Genomic DNA, 25,284 nt, shown 5'->3' with positions numbered 1-25,284 from the left:
ATATTAACGAAACTATTAAAATAATTAACTTGGCATATCTCTATCGCAACACCAACGTGGATGAGTTAAGGACTTACTTTTCCCATCTGTTAATAACGTTCTCAGAAACAGTCCCGGTGGTTGCCCAAAAGAACTTTAACTGTCCAGCATGGTACTCAGAAAAACTCAAAATAAGATATACTGCCAGAATAAATTTAAACAAATAGGTAAAGGTGAAGTTATTCATTAAATTCAATTGTGAGATATCTTCACTCAGTCCCAGAAAGTCTTTCGGTCAGGGGAGACAAAGTTATTTTGGAACTTGACTCAGAAATCCACTAATAAATCACCTCATTCTTTCTTAATCGACAGAAAAAGAAACCAGGTGTCTTCTCCAGGATAAGGAAATCTTTTTTGCGGAATACTTCATTAGCCCAAAACAGTATAACGTGACACATTCAACTTTATTAGCATAAACGCTTCTGACATACTGCATGTCTTATTAACACTTAAGATGGACTTCATTGGGCCCTGATTGCATTCCTCTGATATTTTGTAAGAAAGGCGGCAACAATTTTATGTCCATACTTCTGCATCTCTTCAATCTATTTCTGAGCACCGGAACTTATCCTACTACTTCAAGTAAGTCAATATTATTTCCATACATAAAGGCAACTCAAAAGATAATGCCCAAAACAACAGACTAAGCATCCTTAATACACTACAAAAATATTTGGCGCTGGAGTAAATAAGTATACGAGGTGTGGCTGCTAAGTAACGAGGCTATTTCAATAATACTTTACAAGTTACCCCCTTCAAAATAATCGCCTTGGGCTTGTACACACTGTTCCTAATGTTTCATCCAAGCACAGAGACATTTGTGAAAGTCATCTTCTGTAAGCCCTTTTACTACTTCGATCGTTTTTTTTTTTTTTTTATGTCTTCAATGGACTAAAAATGAATTACCTTAAGTACATGTTTCAGTTTAGGGAAGAGAAAAGGTCACATGGGGCTAAGTATGGCAAGTAGGATGCTTTTTTGGCCAGGAACTGACGAAGAGAGCACATTTTGTGCCGAAGCATTGTCTTGATGAAGAATCCAACCATCCTTCCACAATTCAGGTGTCTTCCTTCGAATTTTTTCATGCAACCTTGTCAGAACTTCAATGTAGTATGTTTGATTGACAGTTTGATTTGATGGAAAGTATTCGACTATAATAATTCTTTTAATATCGAAGAAAACAAGAAGCGTGGTTTTCAGTTTTGATTTTGATATTCTTGCTTTTTTTTGGTCTGGAGGATTGTTTTTTTTTTATCTTCCACTGCACTGACTATCTTTTAGTTTCTAGGTCGTACTGGGAACAGTCAACTTTCTTCACAAGTAATTACAGTACTCAAAGTCTTGATCTTTTTCAACGTTTTTTTCAAAACATCATAAACTTGGAGTCTTCTCATTCTTTGGTCTTCATTCATATTTTGGCATCATCTTGGCACGCTTTTTTCATGTCTAAATTATCAGTTAAAATTTGTGTAACTGTTTCTTTGTCCATATTGAGTTCTGATGCTTAAACGACGATCACTTCTAATCAATATCCTTACCCAGTTCACATTTTCATCCGTTTTCATGAATATCGGTGATCATCTTCTACTCTCTCTTCTAAAAATCATCTATGCCACCCAACCACGCGAGCTCTTGGCATAGTACCTTCTCCATAAACTTGACCAACAATTCATAACTTTCAGTTGGTGTTTTCTTTAGTTTTGTTAAAAATTTGAAGTTGATTCGTTGTTCGAGTCTTTTTTTTTTTTTTTTCTCTCTCTCTCTCTCTCTCTCTCTCTCTCTCTCTCTCTCTCTCTCTCTCTCTCTCTCTCTCTCTCTCTCTCTCTCTCTCTAAGTTTTCCAACAAACTACAAAAACACAAGGTATGAAACCTGTCTCACTGCAAAGCGAATGAACGAGCTGGAATGTAACTTGGCAGACAACCAGGGAAAGGTTCAAGGTCAACTGTTGTGCCTTTATTTCACAGGTGGCGCTTGGTGTCAGGTTGCACGCGCAGTCTCGTTATTTAATAGCCGCACCTTGTATGGCAGAGTACTTTGATCATTTCACAACAGATTTGTCAGCTTGGATTCACAAAAGAAGGATCACCAGGCTGTGCTCTGCGATTTTGTAACAGACACTACAGACAAAGAAGAACAAGTGGGTGTCACCTTCAGAGACCTGGTCCATGCCTTTCATTGTGTCTCGCATGCGATTCTGAGCACGAATTAGTACATGTAGCCAAAACGCCAACGTTTATGGAAGTTGTGAAAATGTTCAGGGAGACTGGAATACATAAAACTTTCAATGATAATTTGCAACATTTCAGAACTCTTTTACCCGATGTTATTCGCATTTTCATGTATTTTCATTTAAAATGACCACCCTATAATTTAAATATGCTATATGTTTTTCAATACACAGTATATATGATAGGATGAGACAGCGTAAGCAGGGGTGGAAGGGGCCAGAATTTACTTTTTTTTTCATATCCGTGCAAAATGTTCACGGTACTGAAACAATTTTTATTTTTCTCTCTTTTTACTGGTCGCTTAATCCCGTGATTAGCCGAGTATTTTGAGGTTCCCTTGTTCCTTCTATAAATGGAACTTGTGGATATATCCTCCACAGAATTATCTGCCGGAGGTTATTGTTGACTAACGTGATGCGCGAAGTGACAATATTGGTAAAATTTGTAGCAAACTAAGATATGTTTTTGAAAAAAATAAGCAAGACAAATTAAACAACGATATGAAGCTGATAACTACAAAAATCATATATAACATCCTGAAAATATCGCAAAAAAATGTATTATACAGCGAAGTATGACTATTTGAAATGAATTACTTAAATCTTTCATTGACGTGCTGCAGATGACAGTACAGCACACCAATACTTATGGGGAGACACAGAAATCTGCTTCTGCAGAATAAGAATTGCTAGCCCTGTTTTACTATTAATGATTTAAAAGGATAGCACTGATAAATTACAATAAAGTACAATCAGATTTTATTTACGCGCTCTCACAAACATTGTTGAAGAAAGAACCGAAATGAAAATGTGCCATATATCACAAGGTCTCTTATGTAGTCATGTGCCACAAATGATTGCATCACCCTAGAAGCAATATAAATAGAGTACAGTAGTACATTATTCTGTACTATTGCAATAGTTAAGTTTTTACAATTAACACCACGTAGGAGAAGAGGCCTCCGTTGCCGAGTGGTCAGGAGCGGGAGTGCAGTAGCACACACTCTGAGTAGACCGGAGTTCAAGCCCCTGACTGCTGAATACAGTCGATCTGCCAACCCGCACTGGACCAGCGTGGCAGATTGTGGTCCATTTCCCTCAGCATTAATTGTTGAGGAGGCTTCCATCCTGCAGTGGGTTGATAATGGCTGCACTTTACCTTTAGGAGAAGTGCTGCTGCGTTGAATGCGGAGGGACATTCTACCCATGAAATAGCTAAATGGATTCACTGTACTCAGGTCAACAGAGGCACGTTTATTACAAAAATTATTAGAAACTGGCAGTCTCAATATAAAAAAAAAGTGGACGCCCATGAATATCTCCTGCAGCGCAGAACGACTTGCCGGTTCGTGTGTGTGTGTGTGTGTGTGTGTGTGAAACAAAAGATTCTCATCGACAAATCTGAAAACAGCATGGGAGGAAGATACAGGAGTAAATGCTAGTACAGCAACAGTATGTAGAAGCCTTTTTCATCAGGATTAGTAGCACGTCGCCTAAGAAAAAAATTGCCCATTTTGTCGTAAAAGATAAAAACTCAGCGTCTAATGGGGACGAAAGAGAATGCTATGCTCCGAGAATCAACGGAAATGTGATACTTTCTCTGATGAATCAAAATTCAACTTGCATGTTCGGACGGCCAGCAGACTGTTAGACGAAGAAGCGAAGAATTTCTTCCTGACTCTATCGTCTCCACTGTGAAACATTCGGCATCTGAAATAACATGGAACTGTATTTCACATAGAGGAGTTGGTCGTCTTGAATGTGTGAAGAGTACAGTGAATTCTGAGGTGTACGAGGATATTGTTGAGACAAAATTACTTCCTACAATTAGAGATCACTATGGAAATGTTCCGTAGCCGAGTGGTCAGGAGCAAGAGTGCAGTAGCATACGCTCTTTGAATAGACCGGGGTTCAAGCCCCTGACTGCTAAATACGGCCAATCTGCCAACCCATACTGGACCAGAGTGCCAGATTATGGTCCAATTCCCTCAACACGAATTGTTGAACAGGCTTCCATTCTACAGTGGATTGATAATGGCTGCAGTTTTTTTTTTTTTTTTAAAGGGGATGTTGCCAATTATTCAAGATGACTCTGCTCCATTTCATAGCGCCAAAACCGTAAGTACCACTTCATAAAATTAGAAAAAGTTTTAAATTTATACATCGCACACTTGCTTAAATAAATGTAATTTGTTTTGCTGTCTTTACTGTTCATGGGTAAAGATGGTATAAATGGATACAAAAATGGTTTAATGGATAAATCAATTCGCACAATAACAAGGCCTGGGAACAGCCCAGACCTCAAGCTAGTTAAATTGTAGGAACAAAATGGCAGTTTGGGTAATGGAAAAGAAACCAAAAACAGTTAGAGGTGCAAGTTACATTCATCGGTGTTTGGTACCATTAGATTTCTAAGGACTACATTCAGAACCTTATCCAGTCGATGCCACGATGAGCAGCAGTCATCAAAGCAAGGAAATATTAGTTTTCGTTTTGTTTTGTTTTTTTATTATACAATATAACTGCCTGTCGTATTAATATGAGCGAGTAATGAAAAAACTGCTTTCATAGAATTTTTTTTATTATATGAACCATAAGTGAAAACTGCAGCCATTATCAATCCGCTGCAGGATGGAAGCCTCCTCAATGATCCATGTTGATGGAAATAGATCATAATCTGCCACGCCGATTATGGTCGATCTGCCAACCCGGTCCAGTGCGAGTTGTCAGATCGACCGTACTTAGCAGTCAGGACTCGAACCCCGGTGGTCTACTCACAGAGTGTGCTACTGCACTCCCGCTACTGACCACTCGGCTACGGAAGCTTATATGAACCACAAGTAACATGGTGTTAATTTGGATATTTACCCAGAGAGAATAAAAGTAAAGTTTTTTGTAATTAATAGTTTCATAGGTGTATTATTATTGCATATTTATGTTCTTTCTGCTATTTTTAAAAGATTAGCAACCAGTATAAGGACAAACAACCTAAAAAATGAGGTGATCAAATTTTTTGAGCACCACGGTATATCATCGTCCCCCGCGGATTTGTACAGAGTAAGTATTTGTGTATAAGAAAAGTAAAGCAGAGAGCGACAAGAGAAAACCCAATTTTTTAGATGCAGGGGAAACAATATTTACGATGTGTTTATACCGAGAGGGGGTGGAATTAGAAGTTAGGGTAATCTCTAATAGAGATATGTGATCGGGTCTAGAAGTGTCATAGAAGATAAGCATAACAACTTCCTTTTGCGAGATATAAGACAGGACTGACTTTTAGAAGGATTGAAATTAACTAATTTATGTTTTTTCTATTGGAAAATTACCTGGCGATCAGCATTTATGGAATTGCTGGCAGTTAACAGAGAAGTTGAAGTTTGTTTGTGCAGGGAAAGGTTTGTCAAAATGGAAGGTGAAACGCAATGTGTTATCATTAGAAAAACTGTGGATAGCATTTCATGTCAGTGGAAGATCGTTGTTATACAAGAAGAAAATAGTGGGAGAAAGAACTGAACCTTAGGGACCACCAGCATTAGTGAAGAAGTTAGAAGACAGAAAGCCATTTTGGCATCACCTGCAGAAGACAGTCAAAGAGAGAAAATTGGATACCCAATTACAAAAATAGTTGGCAACCCTTAAGATGGAAACTTATTTAGAAGACCTTTATGCCAAACACGGTAAAAGCCTTTTAAAATGTCAAGAGCAACTACTTTCCTTTCGCAAAACCTTTCACTCCCCCTCTTACGGCAGCGAGAGGATCAGAGTGGAAGCAGAGGGTGCTAAGAATCTCTGGGTACGACTAGGCTGCCATGCACGGAAACTGAACTTGGCCTGTTACAACGTAAGATCACTCATCAGTTAAGATAAGATATTAGAGCTGGAAAAGGAATTAGAAAATGCGAATTTGGATATCATCGGTTTAGCTGAAACAAGAAGAAAAGAATCACTTAAATTTATCAAGTGGAAATCTGCTATATACCAATGGAAACAGTGAAAGGAGCGAAGGTGGAGGAGTTGGCTTTCTGGTCCATAAAGATATAAAAAACAACATTTTAGAATTCAAAAGTACATCACCAAGGGTGTCAAATACAACTAAAATTAAAAACAGGATAAACTGTTGCAGTAAAATAGGAAGCAGTGTCCAAATAAGAAAATAGAGAAAGCCAATAAGGAACACGGGACAATTGAACTGTTGAAAAAAACTTAACCCAACAGCCAACTATTTTACTGTGTTAATATAAATTAATATTAAATTTCACCATTAAGGTGCAAATTTTGAAAATCATATGAAACGAGACATCACATACAGGAAATATAGGAAAATTAGGGCAATAGACGCATTGCGGATGGGAATCTCTGTCACAGAAGCACTCATGAGCGTATTTATGATTTTAATAAATTCCCTCATCTGCCGCGGGTATCCATTTTGGATGTTGATATTGTAATAATACATTTATTACACATTATTTTATATCATATTAATTGGTCTCCACAATAAGAATACCTTTCTCATAGACTTGAGCGAATTCAAATCAAATTCATTAAATCCCTATGCTTTAGAAACCTTTTGCCTTTCATCGTCGAAACTATGACGCACTTTGCCATCGTTTTATTCGTCCCTTTTTGCTTCAGACAACTCCATGGGTCTTTTTTTGTTTACAATATCATAAACTCTGTTATTGATTCTCCATCTCTTCTCGAACAGATACCTTTCACTACAGCACGCTTAAATTCTCTTCTAACTATTTCTAACTGCCTGTTCCTCCCACTCAACATTTATTTCCTGGTCCTCTATTCCGTTTGTTTTAAGTATTAAATAATCAACACATTGATTACACATGATTATACTTAACTCATCTATGTACAAGAAATTACTCATTTTAATCTGTTTTTATTAATTAATTTTGCATATTTCAATAAAAAGACTGCTTTATATTAATTGTCTGTAATGCTCAGCCTTTTACCAGAATTTAATGAGCTATTTTTTCAAATATGAAATTAAACAATTGATGAAATTGTACAAATGACCAACTGATATTATAAATCAGAATATTATAAACAGCAATAATGGTGGAAAGTAGTGCAATGGAAAAAATAGTTTCATGCATGTTTATTACTTAGGGTACACGTGATAAAATCTATATGAAGGCATTTTTTCTCTATTTTCTTGATTTTTCTGACAGAAAAATTGGAGGAAGTGATATGAACGATGACAGATACAAATAAAACGGCGTATAATTTAGTGATTAAATAAACTAATAATTGAACGTCAAACTTATTTGACCTTTTATAATACTCGCATCTTTAATTAGATAATGGAATAATATTGAAATTTTGACTTTATTGAAAGATAATTGAAAATGTGTGCGATGTTAGGAGTTAGTGGTACAATTATAAGTTTAGTATTCTTTAGATTAAAATTCATAAGACAAAGCAGTAACAGCAGAGTACTGTGAGAATGCGTATTAGAGTGTGAAAGCAAGAGTAAATTCTTTCACACACCCCTGTGAAAAGACAGCTGATTATCCTGCCCAGTGGCTGCAAATTCTGTGAATATGTTGCGCTGAAACTAGCATAAATCTCTGAACTATAAAACTCTGTTACTCTAACAAACCTAGTCCTGTTTACAGAATGGATAATATCGGGTGTTAGATGTGAATAATCCTTATTATAATATCAAATACACTGTTATCATACACTTCTTTCTTATTGGGAATTGCTATTTTAAGTACATAGCATAATCTTTGTATAAATAAGCCTATGGCATTACAGCTCAGGATGTCTTTGTATTTTATCGTAAATTGTTTTCATACAGTATATGGTTTGTAGTACAAAAGTGTTCTCTATGTTGCGTTGAATAATATTAATTGAAGTGATCTCTTGCATTACTGGTCAAGAATTGCGTATAGCGTTGTTTCAACAGGTTTGTTGTTTAAGATAATTTGTATATGCTGGAATGATCATAGATAAACGGTTGTTTTCGTGCTTCTGGAAAGAGCTTTAGTGTTATTTGTTTATCTTCAGTCTTCTTTGTGCTGAGAGAAATTCTAATACTCTCTCATATAAATAGTTTGTACCACTATCCTTTTCTCTTGTTTTCTTTTGAAAAACTGCACAGCTTTGACGTAATTGCATTGTGTTTCGGCGGTGTTTATAACAACCTTACTGTAAAAGAGAGGAGCAGAGTAGTCATAATTGTATTAACGATATTTTAATTACCAATTACATTACGGCCTTGGTTTAAGGAAAGAGGAAGCAGATGAACCAAAAAATCGAAACCAGTTGTTGAACTTTTACCATGGTTACGAAAACAGAATTAGTTAATAACAGACAGAGATAGAGCATTGCCAATTGCTGTTCAGGTCAGTTCCTTCTTCCTGCTTACTTCCCCCCACCCCCCGCTGGTTTTTCTTCGCCCTAACTTTCAACTTTAATGTGATAAGTAAGCCGCAACTATAAGCCTAAGGTTTTTTTTGCTGTTTAGGAATGATTTATACGGCACGCTATCAGAAGCAGAATGGATAGCGATAAAAATGAAATATATCAACTACCTACTTTGTGCCTGGTGAACTCCATCATATAACGTGGGCGACAGCCGCTGCTGTCTCTACCACTCACCGCTGCCGACAATTCACGGTGGCATTTGAACGAACCTTATACATTGGCGTTGTTCAGAATTCGGATGGCAACTCTAGAAAACTTTACTTCTGGTGACAAATATTAGAGGCACTATATATAATTCTTGTCGCAAATCATATCCATGGTGCCTAAATGGGTTGGCCCGATGCCAAAAATACATTGTTTTGGTCAGATTGTTGCAGTGTCCTCAGCGCGACTTTATGCTCATATGCATTAGGCTGCAGGTTTCATGGACCGGAACTGCACACTGGTTTATTCCACTTTGCTTTTATTACTGGTCACATTGCGACGCCGTAAAAGAAACATTGTAATGGTTTTTATTTTGTATTGTGTGCGAGGAAAAGATTCCCATCCTCAAATAAAATATTTTCCCAAGGGCTCCCATCTCTCGTATATAAGGTAGATGGTTATATATCCTGCACGTTCTCTTACTCGATGGGGTTGGAAGAAGCCTGTACCCCAGAGTGTTCGTTGTGAGACAAACCTATTTCAAAATTCGGGAAGCCACAAGAGAGATTTTTGTAAACAAGAAATTTACCTTCACATGTGAATAATACATCCGAGTGGAATCAAACTTTCGCATACGCATCGTTCGTCGTAGCCCTGTAAATAATTGATAACGTGTTCGCTTCAGCACTCTTTGACTAAAACAATCATAAACCAATACGAGACAAAGTATCAAAATTTTAATGAATACAAGACTGGGAAAAAACTAATTAAACATAGCTCTTACCACAAGCAAATGCCGTACTGTCATAAACTTTGTCAATTTCTAATTAACGCAAAATATGTGGGTATTCTATTTTTGTAATGCCCAGATATCATCCTCGTTTTGGTCGGACAGTGTTATACAGAGTCATATGCTTGGTACGTGCATATAAACATCAGCGATCTAAATGCATATGTACATAGAATGAAAAACAAAAAATGGTAAATTATGATTAGGATGGATTTCTAATATGAATTAGCTGTTGTGTGAAACTAGGGTGACCAGATGTCTTGGTTTTCAATATATTGTCCCGATTGTTTTTTTCCTGGTAAGATAAATGTCCCGGTTTTCTGAAAATTTAAATCTCGTGGTTTATCCAGCATTTTTTTATCACCTCTGTTTTTCACTAATTCATTTTAATTCTCAAACTAGATCTAACAAATACGACTTCATAAAAGGCAATCGCATTTCTCTGCACAATGCAATACAGTCAGAAATTGGGAGACTTTCTTACAGTGTGGAAGTGGTCGTAGTCAACGGCCGTCCTTCCATATAGACCAACTAGGAGGTCGCCTAGGCCAAAAATCGCAGGATACATGTGCACTTGGAGTTTTTTTTTTTTTTTTTGGGGGGGGGGGCGAATGTATGGTTCGGCTAAGCCTTTAGTTGCTGAATGATATGAAGATTGTGACAAAAAATTGTAATACTTTACAAACTGCGAAGTATGGGCCAAACAATAGTTTGTTACTTTAGTAGATGTAACATACTATAAGGTATTAACTTATTCAAAAACTCGCTGGTTAAATTTCTACCAAGTGATCGATCGACTATAAAAAAATTTTCAGTGTTGAAGGCATCGTTTCTCGAAGAAGAAAAGCCTTCGCCAAACATTTCTGAATCATCATTAAATAAAGCATACTTCCATATTATACACATTGTAGTTAGCATATTAGTATTGGAATATGATGATAAGAAGTAATTCAATAAACAAATACTAAAAATTCAATGTCCCAAAATAGGTGACAGAGAAGGTAAGAAATGATTAAAATGATCAAAATTGGATTTATACAATGAAGAAAAATTACTCCCTTGCTTGAAAAGCAAGTGAAAAATATAATAAAAAAGTATACTTGCAAACTTTTAACTGATTGAAATATTCAGGATGAAAGAATGATATCATTTAAAGGCGAAACATCTGATAAGTATAAAACGACTCGTGAATACCTAGAAAAATGAGATGAACACATTTCAATGAAAAAGTACACCAGTTTGAGAGGACGTCCAAAATATGTAAAAATATTATTTATACATAATTTTAAATTGACCCTCTTGTTATCAGTTATTTTCTGATAACAAGAAATAAAAATAATCAGTTATTTTTTCTTAAATACTTCATTTTGAAAGAAATTAAACTGAGGAAGCTAACTGGTCAGCGGTCATCGTGTTTTTTTTTAAGCCTGTATTTCAAGAGTATATTCCTGTAGTCAGTTTCCAAGACTTCGGAAACTGAAAAAATCAAATGGCTACAAGACGGATTCTAAAATATAACTTCGTGAAGTCTTCAAATTTAGTTAAGTAACTTATTTTATTATTTCTTAAAACAGTAAAATAAGATTCCCATTTTATTCCATTAAGGCAGTTATAACAAACCATAAACAGACTTCAATATCTTCGATATCTAGAAATAATCCAGAGCCTACAAGCCCATTTCCCTTCAAACTTTCTCTACTGAGGCCTTTATGCACTTGAAAATAAGCGTAGTAATCTATAAGGGCAGAGAATTATCGATTTCACTACAACGAAAAACCATCTGCGTCTACAACTGACTTTATGAAATCGTAACATTTTCACTTACCAATAAGTGTGTTGTGCACATGAAGCGTGTCCTAATGTTTCCGTTGCCCAGTATACTGTCTTGCTGGTGAATTACTTCACTAATGCAGTTTCTAACATTACTTGTGGGGATTGCAGTTCTATATACAGTTCAGACCATTTGACTTTCTACTACGCTCAGTGAATGGCTAACTTTCCTGTAAAGTTGATTTATACCTCTGCTTTATGAATAAATGGCCCCACGTCATTCTCTATTCCTCTCTTTTCATATCTAAATGATTTAGTCGCGCTCTCTCTCTCTCTCTCTCTCTCTCTCTCTCTCTCTCTGAAATTATTATTGACCTTATATTTCCTTGTAAATAATCAAGTGTGTGCACAAAAACTATGAAAAAACATGAAACTCAGTATACAGTGTGCACTATAACAGACATTCTTCAGTTTCCATTAATATGGGCTATTTTTGTGTGTGTGTGCTTATTGATTTGTCTCTGATACGGACTGTAGGTGCACATGAAAGAAGATATATGGCTGACAATGGTGTGTAATAAATCTCTGTATGGTCACTGAAATCTATCAGTGTATTAAGTGAATAGGTGTAGCAGCAGTAGTCTCGCTACTACGTGAGGATATGCCCAGCTAAATTTTCGAGTATTCGTTTCGCTCCGAGCAATAAAAATGTTCTGATTAGGTAAGGAGTGTGCGTTGTAGAAAAAACTGTGTCCTAACAAAATTGTACTAGCTTAACGAGTTTGCTATTTCCCATTGATTAGGTACTTCAGAACTCAATACCAAGATTCAATCTTAAGGCCTTCATTCAATTTTTTTTTTTATGTAAGGGTTCCCATTTTGAGTAGGAAGAGAAGTACTGCATCAATAGTAAGTTGTTTGAGTTTTCCATCTGAGCTGTAGCTGAAGTGTAAAACCTATGAATAATTCTTGAAAGTTTAAAAAAGAAGAAATTACTACCATACAATTTGAAAATTACTATCTTTGCATTAAACTTACTGCTGCACTTACTGCTGTGTTGCCCCTGTAGTGGTTGCTTCTCTGTATTATTTAATTACATTGCGGTAAAGTAAAACTTCAGTTGTATGAAACTGTCACTCTGCCAATATCAGTTTTTATTTTCCACCCCTCTTTTATTTGTTAAGTTGGAGGAGGAGGTCAATAGTGTGCTAGAAAGATGAAGGGGGAATACATATTTCTGTATAACAGAAATATGTATTCTTTTTACATATTTCTTTATACATATTTCTCTTTATAATCGTGCAGAAAAATGTATATAAACTAGTCTACGATCGAAAATGACAAAAACTTGCAAAAACTATCCCGTTTTACCTGACTCTTTGAGTTTGGTAATACGGGAAGTACTTAATAAACCCATGCTATTATTATAGTAGCTTTAAATGTGGGTTCCGACATTATTTTGTGTCCTTTCCTCTAAATTATCAGTAATCAGAAATTTGATTACGGATTTGAACTATCACAGATTTAGACCTGCTGATTACATCTCTCAGTACTCAATACTTCCGAATAGGTTTGCTCAAGTCTGTACTTAGTTAGAGCAGCAGCCACTGAAAATCATGCTAATTGTTTATTCTCTAGCTGGATCAAATTTAAATAAGTTTCTCCTTAAACCTTGTGCTTGAATTCGCCGAGAAAACATTTTTAATCAGTTTCGGAACTTCTGCTTTGCTTAAAACTTGAGAGAGATTAGTCACAAGGGACATCGCACACATACATTTGCATAATGACTTTTGAAATTACGAGTGAAAGAGAAAACATCAGAGAAAACTTTATTGGTATCTGACTTAACTTGTAGAAACTGACTTACTTCAATTTCTGTCTATTATTTAAAAACAACTAATGACAAACAGTGTTCTGAATTATGGCAACAATCACTTTCATAAGGATATTCAGAGCTCAGTGGGAAAGAAAGAAGAGAACAGAGAACACATAATTCAAAAGATTACTCGAGACACTAGATTTTAATGATTATAACTCATTAAACAACATAAAGAGGGGTTGTACTGTCCTGTAATTCCATACTGATGGATGGTTTTTGCTACTAAAACTGCCATATTAACTTTGAAGTTTTCTTTTAGCTGTCATTTTAGAATTAGTTTGAACTCCTCCGGTGATTTTTACAACGGTAGCAAATAATTATTTGCTACCGTTGTATATAATACAGACAATTATTATCAACTGTATTATAATAATAATAAAAAAAACTAAGACTATCCCACTTTACACAGAACTGAAGCTTTGTCAACTTGGGAATAATTGTTTCTCAACTTTATTTAGCCTGATGCACTCCTAAGAAGACTAGAGCACATTGAGGCTTATAATAATAAATTAGTAATTTATGCAAAGTGATTTTACTTCTGTTTTCACGAAATTTATTCCAGTATTTTTTTAATATTAATCAAGATTCGCAATCCAAAACAGGCTATCGTTAATTATAGTTATCTACTTCAGTCACTTAGCATAATAGTTTCACTAATACCAGACAGACAAGACTTTAAAATACCACGGAAACTGAACGCTTTCAACACGGAGCCTCGATTTAACAGACTATGGAAATAACGAACAGCGCCCATTGAACTAGGTTTTTCGTCTGTACGGTACTCACTGATGTAACTGCCTCAGGCTGATAGTATATTTACCATCAATTAAAATATTTTAATTAACGTTAAAATAAGTTTAACTCAGCGGTTAATAAGGCTGTCTTTTCTTTCGTTTATCAATGCAGTATCAGACAATCAGATAGAAAAATCAAAATATATACTGCATTTCGGTTTTTCTAACTGACTTTCATTTTGTTCTCTTGAAGTTGAAATAACTGCAAAAGAATTTGGTATTTAGTGAATGAACGTGAACTTGCTGTTAGGCAGTTCCTGCTGTTATGAAGAAACTAAATTCGCGTGTACTGTGTCCTTTACTATATTCACATGGTAAAAAGTGCATGGGAGCAAGGATTTTCTTCATTTTACCTCTCATCAACCTGCAGACCATGTCAGGCATCAATAGGGTGACAGCGAGAGTACGTACTCGAAAGCTTTTCAGACTCTGAATAAGCTTCAGTCACAGGTTCCATTCCTATATACGACATAGCAAAATTTCAAGCTCTTCCACTCCACAGAACTGATTTATTTCAAAGTACCACACTTTTTTATAACATTCTGGCACTTTGACGACTATATATATTTATTTATTTATTTATTTATTTAGTGCGAATTTAATGGACAATCGGATTTAGGAGACGGGCTTTATCCCCCATATAAAATTAGTATTGTCCATATAGTCTATTAAAAGGAAGTTTTACTATATTAAAATACACATAGCTTGTTTCTATATAATAATCAAGTTAAAACGAGCACACGAACTTCCTTGCGCTCCCTCTTAATCCGTCCCACTACCGACCAGTGTGAAAACCATTAGTTTAATAGATATTTGCTATCTGATCATTACTTGTAACTGTTCTCGGTAATGCCTTTTTCTTATAAATGATTACGGATGAATAAGAATCATCATAGATGAAATCTAATATCTCATCTACTATGATGAAATATCAGATTCCATCGAAACAACAGCAGTGCGTTGCACACGCTTCTTGATTAGACCGGGGTTCGAGCTGGTCACCACTAAATACGGAGGATGCGGAAAGGTCAGGGAATGACCGCCGCATATTCCCGGAGCAATATGGCCTTAGTTGCTAATGCTCCTAAAAACCAAACAACAAATCATCGAAACAATTAGTTCATGTCTCGTGGTTTCAATTCTTTTCAACATGAATTCATTTCGAAGTACAGCTAACTTTTACCAATCCATGAGGTGCACAAGTTGCCTATTTATTGATATACCTCAGTCCGCTGATATTTACGGTGGTGTGGCCCAAACTTCCAGGTTTTCCTACGACCGAGACCCGCGAAAAGCAAGTCCCAGTAGTCCGGTGTAATCCCACCCCGTCAGTGTGTACATGCAACGATTCATTGATTCTTATTAGCTGTCGAAACTAAGAGCGGCTTTCGTGTGCACAGCAGATGCTAGCGCCCTCTACTATCCTTACGGCGGGCAATCGCGGCGAAGGAGATGAAAAAGAAGAACACGAGCTGTCTGCCGGAGAGATCTCTCAACTCTGGCACGTCAATCAGGTCGCGGGAGATCCCTAGCCAAGCTTAACGAGACCGGCCTGTTTAATAAGCCACGGAGGCTACCGAGTGATGTGGATGAGTGCGTGAAAATGAAAGAGCTCTGAGAGTAGCCTTCCTTCCGTAACACCATAACCCCACGGTGCCGTTGAATAGGGAATGTTTAACGGTCTCTATGGAAACCGATCAACAGGAAAATATCGTATATGCAACTCATGATGATCTATGGTGTCCCGCCTCTTGGAATCAGGAGGGCGATGTTCCTGGGTGAGAGATTACAATCTTACTTAATCTGTTAATGATGTAGTTAGTGAGTTATTTTTATGCTAAGTACAGCTGGTACAGAAAAGGTTGCCTTTTTTTCTTTTTTCTTTTTTTTTTTTTTGTTATTTATTCGGCTTCTACATTGCCATGTTGTATGTGAACCAATATCGCCCGAGTAAAAGTTCCAATATCGCCCGAGTAAAAGTTCTTAGCGTATTTATGCTAACAGTTAGCATGAATACGCTAAGGTTGTTAGCGTGAACCCACCCTCCATGCAACTGACAATCATAAAACTTGTTGCTTTTTCACAACGACCACTCTATTAAGACGCTAAATTAAACAACAGCATTAAAGTTCAAGTAACTATGGAAACATGAGTTGCCAAAAATTTGTTTTACCAGAATATGCTACATTCTTTCGTTAAGTATATCCTCCTACAAATGGTCCGTGATCCAAGTGCAAAGGGACCGCAGATACCAGAATACCAGACTTAGTGGTGGTTTCCATTGTCTTTCGCGCCTGTATTATGCTAGTAGCAAGTCTTGCATGGACCTACTTGTAAGAGCTGAAAATCTAGGAAAAAACTTTGCTCTCTCTCGGGTTTGGATCGACCAACTACAGCCCCGATTGAGTTGACCTTTAAGCATTCCTCCAATATCCGACAAGATGCGAGCCACACGGATGGATGATGAATTTTTAGAGATTTATTTGTTGAAAACATCTGCTATGCTTCCTTCTTATTTCGACTGTTCAGATTTTGCACGAGTTTAATTTGAATGTCGATATTTGAATATTGGAGATATAAAATGTTTGACTGAATGACCGGCTCCTGTAGGGGCACATAAGAATATTAAGATCCTTTTATATACTCCGGTAAATGTGCTCAGTTAGACACATACTGGATTATTTTTTTTTTTACTTTCCACATCAGCAGCAATACCTTCTGTTGAAAATCATACACCTAAAACTTATCAAAAATATCATCACTTTTCTTCTACTGACAACTTCAGAGCAAATTCAAATAGATTGCCGTCAGAGAGAATTTTCAGGTAGTAGAAATGTCAGGTAGTTTAGTTTGGAACTAAAGGTCTATAGAATGATGACATTAACATATATTATGCTTACTATAAGTGATAATATTGTGTTAAATGATTCTGTCACTGATATTGAAACTGTCATTTATTTTAATAACAATACTTTTCTTTTGAGTTCATTCCAACGTTTCGGTGTTTACGAAAACGGTTAATGCAGAGATAAAATTTGTCCTCTGTGTCCAAAACACAAGGTTTAGACTGCAAGGTACTATTAGGTCCATTAATGTCCCAATGAGTTTTCCTATGCAGGAATAAACATAAAAGCTTTGCGTTCGTGAACGTTAGGTCCTTTTATCGGGAGTGATTCCATTAACTCCAAATTGTCTCTCTCTGACTGCGAAGAAGTCGACATGCGCCTCCATTGTCTTAGACAATCTGGCCTAATTTAATAACGGAACTCAAAGTTCCTTGGGAAACACTGTGAGAGAATACGCTACCAAGATATTCTTCAGTATTAGCGTATACTTCGTTGTGTAGTTAGTGTCGCGTGCTTAGTGTATACGGGATACACGCATTATCTACTGTTGACCACAGGCGATAGACACACCACTCAAAGCAATGTCTAGATAGCGAACATGTCGTGACCAGGTGACCTATCGATTAGCCGACTGGCGTTAACATTTTACTAACACTGCTGTAAATATTTTTCCACAATGGCCTCACAAAGAGAGAATACGAATGCTCTGTAAAGGAAACCCAACGACATCTACAGTATCTCTGGTAATCGCCAACTAGAATTTCTACTCTTATAGAATAAAAAGTCAAGAATATTTACATGATATTTTACATCATTTTTTGTTAACTCAGAAACATCAAAAATACGTCTAAAGTAGTAAATTATGTACGCGCTATTTTCAAAGCAAGCGTAATAAAAATTAAATAATATCAGATTTTTCTCCATCTTAACTTAAATATTACAACTTGAGTAACTTTTAAAGCTGAAATATCCATTTGTGAATCTTATTTAGTCTTCTCTCGTCTATACCTGCAGGCATTTATGCATGGGCTTCTGGAAGACTGTGAAGACTCGTACGTCACTGACTGTTTATTTTCACGTGTTACGGATGGCCAGCTCCCTGAAGTATTTTTAATTGTTGGAATAGGGCCAAAATTCGACAAGTCTTGGGATATAAAAACACAACTCCCTCCTCAGGTTAAATGTGCATCTTTTACTTTACAAACAGGAATGAGTTGTTAAATTGTAATTTTCTCAGATATGTTTACCTTTTCGTTTTTTTTTTTATTATTTTACTTCCTTTTTTTTTTTTTTTTTTGGCAGACGTTTGCGGTCAAAGACCTGGAACCGTCCTTACTCCCTCTATACTACCACCAGAAACTCTGTTGCGTAATGCAAACTACTTTGCGAACACATTAATCGTGCCGAGGTAAAGAGAAATATTAGCTCGAGGAGGATATTTCCTGTTCCGCCTTCCTCTCAGGATTTAAAACTGTAATTTAATAGTAAAGCAAATTGTTTGTTTTAATCCTTTTTTATCATAAAAAAGGATTAAAATTTTTCTTTATTCCTGAAAGAAGGAAATTCTTTCAGGAATAAAGAAAAATTAAAAATGAGAGAATTTTGTATTTTCTCCGAAGAAACATAACTGCTATTAATGAAGTCGATCATATTGAGTTCGCCATCGCTGAACACTTCAGGAGGAAAACTACGATATTTCTCCGAACGATGCGATCATCATTGATAATACTCCCGAATATTGGCACCGGAAGTGGCTTGATGGCATGCGGACTGGTATTGCTGAATGCAGTATTAACCAGATTGGGAGTGTGCCATATTCATTTCTGAAGGAAATGAATGTATTCGGGCGGGATGGGCTGGCATTAGTTATATCCCCGTTCATGTCCGGAATGCAGACATGCAAATCAGCCGTTAATGCACTTTACTGAGAATACTCGATCAAGGCGAATTATCGACGCATTATGACTAAAGTAAATGATGCACTAAGAACCCACCTGTCCGCCCAAAAACCGCACCAACGGAAGCAGGTACAGGGTGTGAACTAAATTTCTGCCTAACAGCAATTTAGGCCATATTTCACCGCTGGGTGTTATATCTGTTGCTGTATGTGTTCAGGGGTCGATTTGCAAGTTAGTGCGGGCTAAAAAACCACTCTGAAAAGTCGCCGAAGGAATCCTTCTCTCCCTTTTAGAAATTCCTCCAGTCTGCGACGGGATTCGAATCTAGACCTCTCTACAGGAGTGAAATGAGGCGAAACCATTATACTGTCAAGGAGGTTTAAGGCTGTGTTTTAGTATCAACATATTTTTAGTGCTATTAATTAAATATTTCTACTCTGGGATAGCTTAGTCAGCACGATACGCTTCTTTGGGCAGTCTGCGTTCGAGTCCCAACGAAGAGTACAGAACTTCTAAACGCCTACTCAATAGGGGCTAGGTAATCTTACTCGGGCTGCCGGTAGGGTTCCACCTCCTCCGTGAGTTAGTTTTTTTTTGCTCTTGCAAATCGGAACGTGAGCACAACCCGGAACAGGGGAAAAAAAAAAAAAAAAAAAAAAGAATATGCTCGGAAAGTAACAGAAAATCACAGCGTCAAGATTGTATAATTCCCTTTTCAGTCTGGGTGCTTTTCATCCCGACCGCGGGCTCCCTGTAACGGATGGAAGCGGGTCAGGATTGGATCTGGAATTAGATACTTACTGTTTAATCTGTGTAAAAAGTCTTCCTGTATTGTAAATTTTAAGGCATTTTAATATTTATTATATTTATGAATAAAGGCTCCTAAGTCAGCAGAAGCCTTTTGTGAGTTGGTAGTTGAATTTTATTTTATCAATTAACAAAACAAGTCGGAATTATTCCATTTTCTCTGAAACTCCACCGACAGTCGCAATCGACTGCCTATTTGCAAATTGTCCAGGCTGAAAAAAAAAACGGATAAAGCGTAATAAACCAGCAAAAAAGGTTTAAGAACGACAAATATAAGGTACTACACACGGGTAGCTGCAATCCCAGAATTACGTACCAACTGGGTGGTACCAAACTCAAGGTTGTCGAGAATGATAAAGATCTGGGGGTCACCATAGATATTTTTTATTCTCACAGTCAAACAAAGTTCTCTAACAGTACAGACAGGCTGCTATGCCAGCTCTGGGGGAGTTGTCAATGATATACAGGAATTTTGATTTTGTTAGCACGGACAAAAAGGTGATTATCCCGTTGTATAAGGCAATTTTCTCAGGCTTCATCTTGGGTAATGCATGTGGGTATGAAACCTCATTTTCGGAGGGATGCGGATCTGTTGAAACGGATGCAAGGAAGGGCAAGAAAAAGATTAGCCAGAGGCACAAAAGGCCTCTCTCTCTCTCTCTTATCAAAAAAAAAACTTTCAGTTCTGTTGTAAATTTCAGCGTTTGGAAACAAACCAGGTACCTACGAGACCTGACTGAAGAGTTTAAGAATTTTAAATAGGATTGAGCGAATTTACCCCAGTTGCTGTGGCAGTGAGCGTGCTCGTATAGTGTGTAGTCAAGTGCTTTATACGCTCTCCAGCTCTTTAAGAATTTTCTTCTAGCTTATGAAGATAAAATTTATACTGTACTAACAGATGCCTTACTGGATGCTGATCTCGACTTTCAACTAATCTTATGTAGACTGACATCAGGTAACTTTTTATTGAAAGTTTTCCTATGTGATACGCATATGCTTTTAGATACTCTGCTAGTTGCAGTGAAGCACAAGGTCAACTGTTATGGCCTTGGGGTCAACGGGTCAACAGCCGAAACACACAGGGTCCTTACTTTTGACTCGAAGTGAAGATCTTATTTTCGGTGACCTACTTTCTGCCGGGTGCGTGAGACAGTGACAATTTTTGTCAAAAAATAACTGCTAGTATTTATATTACTTTACTGCATTCTTCCATTTCTCTTACGGAACATAACTTTTCTTGCACTCATTAAATGTTTGCTATATGTAAGTAGACAACGTGGATGTTGATGTCAAAAGTAACTAGCATTCTGATATTGGGTATTTTCCCCCACTGCCATCCCCTGTTCCTGGGACGCCAACGGACAAAGACATACTACCAAATATTGATCGAGAAATAAGGGATACTCTTATCCGAACAGATGTAAATCCAGAGAAAGTTGATGAAGATTGTGTTTCACAGGAAGCTCTCAACAATAAAACGAGTGTTTCTCACGACGCTAATACAAACTGTGATATTTCTTCTGATTTTGGAACGGTAACCAATCTGAATAAAGCTGTAGTTCGTTATCTTACTAATAAGACAAGTAAAGTTACGAAAGCAGCTTCCAACTTTGGGTTGGAAAAATGGGTATATTTAGAGACCATAACCACTGCGCTCATAATTGAAAACGAACATCTGCGAGTTAGCACCGAAGAATTACAAATCAGAACTTAAGAAAACTTTGTTAGTAGCCCACTGCATTCTCGTGATCATCCAACTTTTTATCGAGTATAAAAGAATAATTCTGTTTCTACACAAAGGTAGTGAGGAATGCCATAAAGAACACTATGAATCCTTCAATGTCTTCTTTGTACGTTCTTCTAGAAAGAAAACAACCATCCCAGGTGTTTCTAAAGATTCTAACAAACTGTCTGTTGATGATGCGTGCCTCAGAATAGTGCGATTTAGACATGTCAAGATATTAGAGAGACAGTAGTACAGACTCAAAGAAAAGAACGTGAGAATCAAATCTATGCGTACAACTCGCAATAAAGTATAATACTCGAAACAGCTAATCAACAAGACTTTGAGAAGATAGCAACATCGGAATCCCTTGCATATCTTGGGATCATACCTGACAGGCCAAAGTTTCCAAGCTCAACTATAATGATCTATGATGTTCCAAAAGACATAATTAAGGAGGACATTGCGGATGATCTGTTTTACAAAAATTTACAAGATTATGGCTTTACATACGAGGATACCTTACAGGGAATTACCTTCCGTTTCAATACTCGCACGAAATTCAAGACCACAAATTGGTAATAGGTTTTTCGCCTCGACTGCTATCCTGTAATATGAGTAGTGAAAGAATATATTTAATCTACATCTCCATAAACTTCCTAATCAGCCAAGCACTTTCTCTAATACGCATGGAGAATCCAATATAGACCTAAATATCGCTACTGCAGGCCCGTCATCTAGAATTTCACATTGGTCTGTACATGAAGATTTTACCAATAGTGATCACAGAGAAATTACTTTCAACTTGTCCCTACAGCTTGCATCCTTATTGCACGCTTCTCTTCCTCAGGATTTTCAGAAAGTATGTAATTTAACACATTAAATGGACAAAATTTCGTGATTCTATAAAAAAGACTTCACTGCTGAGAAACTGAATTCTATTAATTTGTTGACGGCATATGGAGCACGCCTTTTATGTGGAAGCGAGGGAAAAAAGCTGACAGACCTAATACTGTTCCTTGGTGGAATAATGAACTTTCAGTATTGCGTAAGCGCGTTCACAAGGCATGAAATTCTTTCAGCGCAGATCTTGGCCCGAGACAGTAGTAAGACTTGAAGATATTTACAGGGATATAAGGAGAGAATATGTGAAGGCTATATAGCTAAACAGAAATTAACCACTTAGCAATACTTAGTTCAAACAGTGGCAATTCTAACTAAATAAACTCAATTCGCACGACATTTATAATACTGATATTAACAACAACATGGAAACAACCAACTACACGATACAGTAAATCTAATCGACGAGCTTATACTTCAAGATGATCCTACCAGAGACTCTCCAGAATAGCTTAAAATCAGAGGGATAGCTCACTGTATCACGCTCCTGGAGATACAGGTTTATTTACTGTTTCTGAACTAAAATTTGCTTTGTGAAAAATCAACGTCAAGTGCTCTGACGCTGATCTCATTGAAAATGCTGTTATAATAAAATTTTCTGATCTTTTTCCCCGCATCCTCCTTAATATGTACAAGTGTCTTTCGGCTAGAATTTTCCTAGAAATTTGGATGACTGTATTAAGTAAAATCATCCGTAAACCCAATAAGGAAACCTCGGATCCAAAAGCGTACAGACCCATATCTCTATTGGCTAATTTGGGTAAACTACATGAACGGCTCATTGCAGCTAGGCTGATTGACCTGTTTGACAGACAAATTTTAAATTCTCCTTCTCAGTACGGATTTAAAAAAGGCAAATCCTGTGAGGATGCCTTGATTTCATTTTTAACTCAAGGGCCATCTACGAACTAGCTATATCTGGTGGGGAAGCGCCCTCGATTGACTGCGCTGTTCCAATTGCTCAAAGCAGCTGTATAAGATTATTCGTAACTACTTTCAGCATAGGTCCAGATTGTATATCAACAGCAACATTCCTCAAGACCTGTCTCTAGAGGGTGCCCCCCAGGTGTAAGTTCTTGGTCCCTCTCCTGAAACATTGTTTTAGATACCTGGCTTTGTCGACAGCTTGATGGCTATACCATCGCCTATGCCGACAACTGGTTTGTCTCTTTTCTGGAAAATCTCGCGTAGAGCTTGAGCAAGAGCCAACAACATGCTTCATAATGTATTAAATTGGACGAGTCGTAACAAACTGCGCATATCTCCAACCAAAACGAAAATGACGATATTCAGGGATAAACTCAACTATAGAAGAGCACTAATTATCAAAATTGAAGGTAAACAAATTCCATTAGTTCCACAGCTAAAATACTTAGGCATCCTCCTGGATGATCGACCAAATTTTACTCCACATATTAATAAGCTTATTATAAAGATCAAGAAATTTACAGCTGCTGTTTATGAGAATTACTCGTACCTAGTGGGATCTGAACAGGAAAACATTCTCTATTATAATCCGGTATTCATTCCGATTGTTTCCTTTGCGTCTGGAGGTGGTTCCAGAGGGCTGCTCTAGTAAAACTACAAGCTAAGCTGATCTCCCTAGAGCGATCCGTGCTGCGGATCGCTCTAGGTATCATCCGCTGCTCTGCAGGTTTTAGCCGGATTTTACCTCTCGACCTCCGTGTAATATATAAAGGAATTTCCTACAGATTAAAGCATTCAATTCAAACTGCAATTTTAAGAATTTTCTACGATGTAACAGTTGATATTAAAAGAGAAAAACGTCGCATCCGGAACTAACTAGTAAACATCTGCAAAACTTGTTGGGAGACTAGTACTACAGGACATGTTACACGCTCATTTATCTCGCAAGTCACATTTGCAACAAAGAAAAATGTAAACTGGTGGTTGTCTCCAAATCTAACCACCACCTAAAAGTTATTCCAATTAGATCTCATCAACACTATGCTCTTGTGGTGAAGAAGAAACATGGTCTCATATTTTATCATTGCAAAATAATTGTTGCAATGATAAAATATGGTCTCATATTTTATCATTGCAACAATTATTTTGATTCAAGAAATAGTTTACGGAATTTTGTGATAGGTTATTCTGAAGGTGAATCAGTAGTTTTTATTGTAAACGCTGCAAGTCCTACAGCAGTTCTCTACTGAAGTTTTCAACAAAAGTAAATTACTGCTTCCTGGTACTTCTACAATACAGATTAAAGCTATGACTACAGGATCGTCTTCTGGGCATTAAAATTCTCAACTGCTTCGCTATGCTATTATGATGCTCGGTGTTCATATCTACTTCTTGCCATGGTAACTCTTATTTCGTGTTATAGTTAACTGGATGTTTCATGCATAAGCACGACCATTTATTGAAATCCGCCTGTTGATGATCTCTTAGATCTTAGATAATTTTCTGCTAATGACCTTGAATTTTGAATGCTGACAACTTCCTTTGGTCCCATCTTTCAGTGGATGTGTCACCTCTTAGTCTGGTTATCAACTTATGTTGACGGTGTTCAAAATCCTGGCAGTTCGTTTTTTTTTCTTTAATTTATATATACATTTTTTCCTTTTTTTTTTTAAATTATATGTACTTTTTTTTTCTTTATTTTAAATTATATATATATTGTTTTCTTTCTTTTTTATTATATATATCTTTCTTTTCTTTTTCATTTTTCTTTCTTTTTTTATTATATACATTTTATTTCTTTTTACTATATATATGTATACGTGTGTTTTTTTTTTTTTGTTTTTTTTTGTGGGCGCAATTTTTCATTCTTGCCTCAAGTACTAAAATGGCCCTGCATGTCTACATGTCATACCTTAGTTGTCAGAGGTTGGCAGGAACCGCTCAAATACAATAAAAAATAATTACTCTAGGACGACGCCAACAGTGGGGACATACATTTAAACTGGAAAAAGGTTGGCTGCAGGATAGACGTATGAAAATTTGCTTTCAGCCAGAGAATAGTCGGTTGTTGAAATAAACTTCCATATGGTG

The 25,284-nt window shown here is 36.7% G+C and overlaps 1 protein-coding gene across 4 annotated transcripts in view; it reads left to right on the top strand.

Annotated features, from left to right (window-relative positions):
* Window positions 1-25,284, top strand: part of LOC150077302 (tumor protein p53-inducible protein 11-like) — a 388,464-nt gene that overhangs the window by 202,922 nt on the left and 160,258 nt on the right. Inside the window, exon 1 of one of the 4 annotated variants that reach the window (XM_090385673.1) lies at window positions 15,538-15,867. The exons of the other annotated variants lie outside the window; for them this stretch is intronic. Coding sequence (XP_090241799.1) covers window positions 15,776-15,867 — 92 coding nt within the window. The 5' untranslated portion in view covers window positions 15,538-15,775. Of the gene's footprint in view, window positions 1-15,537; window positions 15,868-25,284 lie in introns of those variants that run through there. 4 annotated transcript variants of the gene reach the window in all.

Source organism: Mastigoproctus giganteus, chromosome 12 (genome assembly GCF_048544385.1).
Source record: "Mastigoproctus giganteus isolate SK-2022 chromosome 12, ASM4854438v1, whole genome shotgun sequence".
Taxonomy (NCBI): Eukaryota; Metazoa; Arthropoda; class Arachnida; order Uropygi; family Thelyphonidae; genus Mastigoproctus; species Mastigoproctus giganteus.
The sequence above is the reverse complement of the archived record's forward strand: the minus strand, read 5'-3'. Positions and strand labels throughout refer to the sequence as shown.